The sequence below is a fragment of the Solanum tuberosum genome, unplaced genomic scaffold (assembly GCF_000226075.1).
Source record: "Solanum tuberosum cultivar DM 1-3 516 R44 unplaced genomic scaffold, SolTub_3.0 scf00128, whole genome shotgun sequence".
Lineage (NCBI taxonomy): Eukaryota > Viridiplantae > Streptophyta > Magnoliopsida > Solanales > Solanaceae > Solanum > Solanum tuberosum.
The window spans coordinates 785761-793171 of NW_006239053.1; the positions used below are offsets into that span (position 1 = coordinate 785761).

At 31.0% G+C, this 7411-nt stretch overlaps 1 protein-coding gene across 1 annotated transcript; it reads right to left on the bottom strand.

Annotated features, from left to right (window-relative positions):
* Positions 1-2937: 2937 nt before the first annotated feature.
* On the bottom strand, positions 2938-6556 carry LOC102583861 (protein NRT1/ PTR FAMILY 8.1-like). Its single transcript, XM_006350759.2, has 5 exons — positions 6308-6556; positions 6066-6197; positions 5735-5952; positions 4485-5038; positions 2938-4000 (listed from the first exon to the last, which is right to left on the bottom strand). Exons 2-5 carry the CDS (start codon positions 6181-6183, stop codon positions 3166-3168), a joined length of 1725 nt encoding a protein of 574 aa, XP_006350821.1. The 5' UTR covers positions 6184-6197; positions 6308-6556; the 3' UTR covers positions 2938-3165.
* Positions 6557-7411: the final 855 nt, after the last annotated feature.

Below are 7411 nucleotides of genomic sequence, written 5' to 3' on the forward strand. Positions count from 1 at the left end.
AATGTCTTCACAAGAATAATGAGATATTCTCTCTTTCTCTTTTGTTAAAAAAGTCACATGACCTAGAAATTTGATGGACATCTTAGCGACAAAAGTTGATACCATATATTGATCATTATCGTCAGAAGAAGAAGAGCCAAAGTGAAGAAATTTGTTCTTATTTGTTACAAATGCTCAACTATTTTGTTTTTATTTTATAGGCTAAATAATTATAAACAGTTATAAAAAATGAATAGTTTTTATCTTTTCATCTTCCATTTTCATTTACTTAAATCTATATTAGTGTAATGGATGTTATAAAGGGCATAATTAATCGGGTATGACATAAATACTTTTTTTTTAAATACAAATAAAAAATACAAAACACAGATAAAATGTCAAAAAAAGGAAAAAAAAGATGAATACAAATACTGGTCATAGAGAGATGCCACATCAAATTGTCAATATTCAGCTTTATATATACATATATAGGTTCATGTCCTTAGATGTTATTTTATTACTTTAGCTGGCATCGACATTTTTGTAAATCTGATATCTACTTTGGAACATTTTATAATGTGGCATAGGCTGACAATTGAGATCATAAATTTAAAATAATAAAATTTAATTTATTATAATACTAATATCAATATCATAAAGATATATATATATCATTTAAAAAATATATAAAAAGTATTATAAATTATAATAATTAACCGCTTTTTAAAACAAATTCATATAACTAATTTGATTTACACTCCAAAATTCATAGGTGTCACATAATTTACACATTAATTCTTCATTACTTAATATATGTAATTATATCAATGACATATAAATTGAAATTAAAAAATACATATTTTATTTGAAAATCACGTAATAGTACTATAAGGTATAATAATTAACAACTTAACATATTTTAAAATTTTAGTTGACTCTCCAAATTCCATATGTCTCATGTAATTGAGACAGAGAAAAACATATATTGGTTTAAAATTAATAAAAATACTATAAATTATAATAATTAGCAACTTAAAATTTATAAAAAAAATCCTTTCAAAATTTTTAGTTGGCTCTCCAAATTCAATTGGTATTACAATAATTAAAACATAGAAATTAACATAGATTGGACTCCTGCTGACATTTATGTTTCCTTTTTCTAAATTTTTTCTTTTATACTTTATATAAATAATTTTTTATGTAAAAATTATTATAAATCATAATAATTAATAGCTTAAAATATTTCAAAACATATAAAAAGTATTTCTTAACTTTCAAAATTTCATCTATACCGCATAAATTGGGGAGAAATATAGATATATAGATATTTTTAAGTTGCTAATTATTGTGAGTTATAGTACGTTTTATGTAATTTTCATATATATTACTCGGTCCTGATTTATGTGATACAAATGTAAATTTCAAAAGTCAATGAATTTTTTATTAATTTTTTTTTTATATTAACTTGTTAATTATTGTGATTTCTAATATATTTACGTAAAACATACTCTAAATACAAATAATTCGCAACTTTAAATATATAAAAACATACTAAAAAATTGATCAAGTTCAAATTTCATATGTACCACATAAATTAAAACAGAAACAGTAACATATATTGGGCCCCGTGCTGGCACGGGGTCTCATATCTATCTAGTATATCTAGATACTATAGTCATATTATGTATGCAAGTTGAGTACAAATACAACAATAAGATATCCAATGAAATTTTATAAATTAGGTCTAGGAAAGGTAGAATGTACATAGATCTTATTTTTATTTCTTTAAATAGAGATATTGTTTCTGCACGATTCTTGACTCGAGTACTTGCAAATCAAAGTAGGTACAGAAAAAAAATGATATAATTGAAAGTCCAATTCACCTAAATACTATAGTCATATTATGTAAGCAACTTGAAAGTACAATTGTCCCAAGTACATTGTCAAAATGAACCTAGGTTTTTTTAACTTTATCAAACTTAGCCACTAATGTATTTATCTTTCTCTTTTCCTCTCTCTTCCCTACTCCCAAAACACACTCTCTCTCTCATACATATTTCATTCTTTGCCCTTTTTTGAAATTCTTAGATGTGATTTTATTAGTTGATTTGTTAATTGAAGGTAGTTTCTTTGATGAAAGTAGCTATTGCATCAATGGTGGTGACAATAATTAACTAATTTGTTTGCTTTACTTATTCGGAGTGAAATGAATGGTCTCATATGTATATATAACTAAGTAATTGATAATAACCCCTATTTTTGGAGAAATTTATATATTAAGTTATTGTTTTATCTCTGTTATTGGAGTTATCATGAAGTACTATTGCATTTCGTTGAAGCCATACCCAGCCATTGCCATTGTTGAAGTGAGTATTGTTGCAAAAGATTGACTACGCATTGAGGAGCCCAAATATGAAATTTTAGATGATTTGATGTAGCTTTTGGATGAATATGATGCTTGAATTTAAGGAAATTCGATCTCTTATATGATAATGTATAATATTGTATATTAACATATATGAGCATATAAACATTTCTTATTATTTCGTATAATATTATATATTGGATGTATAATAGTGTATATCAGGTTTTAAAATATTTTTGTAAAAAATAAAATATGAAAAATTTGTATATTATGGTATACCATATGCATAGTGTTGTATATCGATTTGTGTTTTGGGCTAAAAATTTATAATGTAAGTTTTGGACTCTTATTTTTCCATATAGGCTAAGTAACTATATATTTCTGAAATTTTCCCAATTTTTTATGACTTGCATGTGATGTTGGTGGACCGGAAATTGGGGATATTGGCTCTTATTGCAAATGATATTTTGAATATTCCTCATAATTAGGTTAAATGTTGTATTTGTATATATGCTCTCCCTCAAAATCTACCCCACATGTATTTGCATAAATTAGAAATATACAATACTCTTGGGATAATATTTCTGCTTACATACCAAACACAAGAAAATAATTTATCCGCCTTAACCTTAAGGTCTTACAAGCTTAACAGATCATATAGACATTTATATGTATAATAATGGTGACCAGTTCACATCAAATATGCTTGTGTACAACATGTCATGTTCCATACAAACTATATTTACAAGTTCTTGAATACTCTTTTAAACCAAAAAAATTGAAAAGCTTACAATTTTAATCAAGCCACTTACTTCAACAATTTAACGCAGAGTGCCCACTGGCCTTTTGTAAGTATACCACTTCGCGATCACGAGATAAACTCCCAAATTCAGTACACTAAGCACAGCCAAAAGATGGTAGAAGTAATCAATGTGACCGTAGTTCAGGTTATCCGGTATCCACCCAGGTTTTCCATTCTTGGTTGTAATGTTCATGACAATAGTCACAAGCATAGAACTCAAGTAACTCCCAAGTGCAACGGTGGTCAGTGATAAAGCTGAACACAAACTTCTCATGGCATCAGGTGCTTGCTCGTAGAAGAACTCCAACTGACCGATGAATGTGAAGACTTCTGCACAACCTATAAGGAAGTATTGTGGAACCTGCCAAAAGATTGTCATGGGTACCTCTTCCAGTTCGTAGTAGTTATGCCTTTTCACATATTTTAGCCGATAGAACTCCAGAATCCCAGCAGATAACATGGCAAAGATGGATATGAAGAGGCCTGTACCCATTCTCTGTAGTTGTGTCAAGCCATTCTTGTGACCTGTTATCTTCCTAGCAATTGGGACAATAAATTGGTCATAGATGGGAACCCAGAATATGACACTGAGGGTGTCGAAAATGCTAAGCGATGCTGGTGGAATTTTGAAGCTGGAATTTCCCACACGAGTGTCCATGGCCGCTCCTTGCAACACAAACAAGGTACTCATTTGACCATATACAGTACTAAATATGATCCCCGTGGCCCAAATTGGTAGCAACCGTATAATGGATTTGAGCTCCTCAACTTGGGTCACAGTGCAAAGTCTCCATGAGTCTATATTGCCTTTCGTATGGTCGGATTCTGTCTGCACTGCTGCCTTGTCAAAGAAACTGCATCATTTCATCAGTGTGTAAATCATTAGTTTCATCATTTACCATATTGCAAATAGGAAAACTATCAAAAATGAAAAGAAAGTTGATACAATTTGACATCAGGCAATGTGGACAGCAAAGACGACGGTCCAATAAGTTAAGTACACGGTGTACATGTTTCCAAGTCTAGTAAAGTATCACTAGAACATTGAATCTTTCATTGTAATAAAGATGATAATACTAATACGTTTTCTACTAGATAATTGTACATACCGAGACATGCAGATTACTCGTGAGGTAAAAGCATATAAACTCTTCATGGATATTAACAGCAGCTAGTTCTTCAGGAAAATGCATTGTATCACAAATAATTATAGAAATCATTTGATTTAAATGGATAATTTGTTAGCTATCATTCAAGAATCATTCCATGGAACTGTGTAAACACAAGCCAACACCCGAAAAAAAAGAGAAAAGGCATAACTAGCTTACAGATGCTCACCCAAGGTCTTTTGTATGATCAAGCTTGCGACTCCCCGTGATTGCAGACTCTGCATCTGTGGTCTCATACAAGAGAGACTTTTCTTCAGGCACATTAACTTTAAATTTTCTGAAGGATGCAACCAGCACTTGACATATGCGTGTCAGAGGGCTCCCTCCAGGTTTCTGGTTACGATACAATCGGGTACCAGAAAAGAAGCTTACTACAGCAATGGCCATGGTCACTGCTGGAATTCCAAAACCCCATCCCCACCCCACATTATCTTGTATCCAAACCAGCACAGAAGAAGCAACAAGAGCACCGATATTAATCGAAAAATAGAACCAGTTAAAGAAAGATGATTTGTGTTTCTTCTCAACCTCATCAGAATCATCAAACTGATCTGCCCCGTAAGATGAAACGCAGGGCTTGATCCCACCAGTACCCAATGCTATGAGGTAAAGTGCAACAAAGCAAACTGCAGTTTGCACTTCCTTTGGATGACAGACATCTTCCCCAGAACAACTTGGCTTTAGGCCAGGGACAGAAGCTGACAATGTCAACAGAGTCATCCCCTGCAAGAGACATATATTTATGCTTCTAAGTTTCACAACAACAACAAATCCAGTGTAATCCCACATGTGAGGTCTAGGGAGGGTAGAGTATATGCTTCTAAGTTTCACATAAAAGGAATTTAAGTTGAAACTTTGGTTATGTATATATTTATTCTTTCATTTAGACACCTAAACTTAGGATTGTTCTGACACTTTTGAATAGGTTGAGTGTTTAATCAGAACAACAATAAGTTTAGGTGTCTAAGTGAAAAATTGTGCCAACTCTAGGTGTCTCCGGATGGGTTCAACCTTCTTTAAATTATACACGAATCATTATAACTTGACAAATTAGTCAAGGAACCTTATCATAGGCTCCGAAAATTATTCATTTTACCCCTGATTATTCATCCTATACACGTTCAGCATATCTGAATCAGCATATGCAGACCCACGGATTTGAAGTTTATGTGTTCAGATACTAACTGAACTCATTGACCATTTGAGTTACTGGGCTCGAAATTTAATATTTGTACATATTTACTAGATCTTTTAACACATGTGTGGAGTCTAAACTAAAACTACTCATATTGATCATATTGAGCATCTGCACATAATATGTTTAACTTAGACCAAGTTTTTCTTCTTTTAGTTTCTAAGGCAAGTGACAGAGTTAGAGTAAACAGTAAATGTACTTCAAAAACAGATGATAAAACTTACAATTACATAGATGATTGAGAAAAGAGCAATTGTCCAGTATCTTCCTAAATAAGCATCTGCTAGAAATGCCCCAATTAGGGGTGTAATATAACAAGTTCCAGACCAATTTGAGACATTCTTTGAAGCTGTAGCACTATGTTGGTTGAGTCTATTCTTGAAATACAAAACAAGATTTGTACTCATACCATAATATGCCAATCTTTCACAACACTCATTTCCTGCCAACAAATATCAAGAATCAACACAACCCCACTTCAAAAAATTTCAATTTTTAACCAAAAACACTCAAATAATGTTCTAAAAAAAAGGAATTTTTTTTATTTGAGTGTACCTAAGATAAAAGGGCAAGCTTTCCAAGTTCCAGTTTCATTCTTCTTAGCAGGATTATTTCGGAAATCAACTGTGCCATCTTTAGTATACAAATCATCTTCTGCAACAACTTCTCCCATAGCCTTTCTATATGCTGCAAAACAAAATTTCAAGATATTGGTATTTCACCTAAAATTATGAACTAATAAAATAAACAGGTGATAAAACAAAGAAAATGTACCAACAAAATGGTATAGTACATACTTGAATTTGATATTGTTTGTTTGGTTTCCAGCAGAATTGGAAAATCAAGAAAACGGTGTGCTTTAAATAGATAAAAATGAAAAGATAAGCTCCAAGAGTAAGCTGGATGTAGGAAATGATTTATAATTGAAGCAAGGCAGTAAGTAATCCAAAAAGCTTTTGAATAAAGTTTTCTCCTACCCTAGCACTAATGGGTTGACATGTGACTTCTGTAGTATAATATAGATACTTAATGTGCAAACAAAATTATAAAAAAATCATAAGTTGTGGTAGAGTGGTACACCCGTTAAATTGAGATCTTAGGTACCGAGCCCTAGTATAGAAGGGAGTGTCATCTTCAAATGAGTTTGAAGTGCGCATTCAGATTTAGTCAGACTTTATATATCTGGTGGAAAATCAAAATAAATATTAGTATTTAATAAATATATTGTTCTCTCCATTTCAATTTGTTTGATACAGTTTTTTTTTTTAAAAAAAAAATCTCTTCCCTTTTTAATAATATTTTAATTTCAACTATTCACATAATATGCTTAAGATTATAAGATTAAAGAACATTTAAATACACTTTACATCTTTTAAATTTAAGATCATTTATTTTCTAAATTCCAAACTAAATAAAAATAAAAATAAATAAATTGAAACGAAAACGTAATTTTGGCTTAATAATAGTCTATAGAGTATATACTAATGTTGAAAGTTGGCAATACTGCCAGCTCACTGATCCGGCGCATGTGATTTAACCCTCCCAATATGAGTTTCAACTAAATAAGTTGGTCAACACTAAGGTTTGTGACTATATAATAATAGTAATAATTAATAATAATGTGTTATATCTACGTTAATAGTAAGATTATATTAAAATTGTAGTATTTTATAATATGACATTATCGTGATGATCTATTCATTTGTTTGCTTGTTTAATCATTCACACTTAAAAAAAAAAATCTGCGTACGCAATAGACTATAAACAGTGAAGTGGAGAAATGTCAAGTTGTGCGGCACTCAAAGACAAGTTTGTCCTCTTCAACATGCTGTTTTGACTTGAGGCTAACCAAGCGGTGGTAAAGTCTAGGGAGTCGATCGAATATTCTTCATCTAATATAT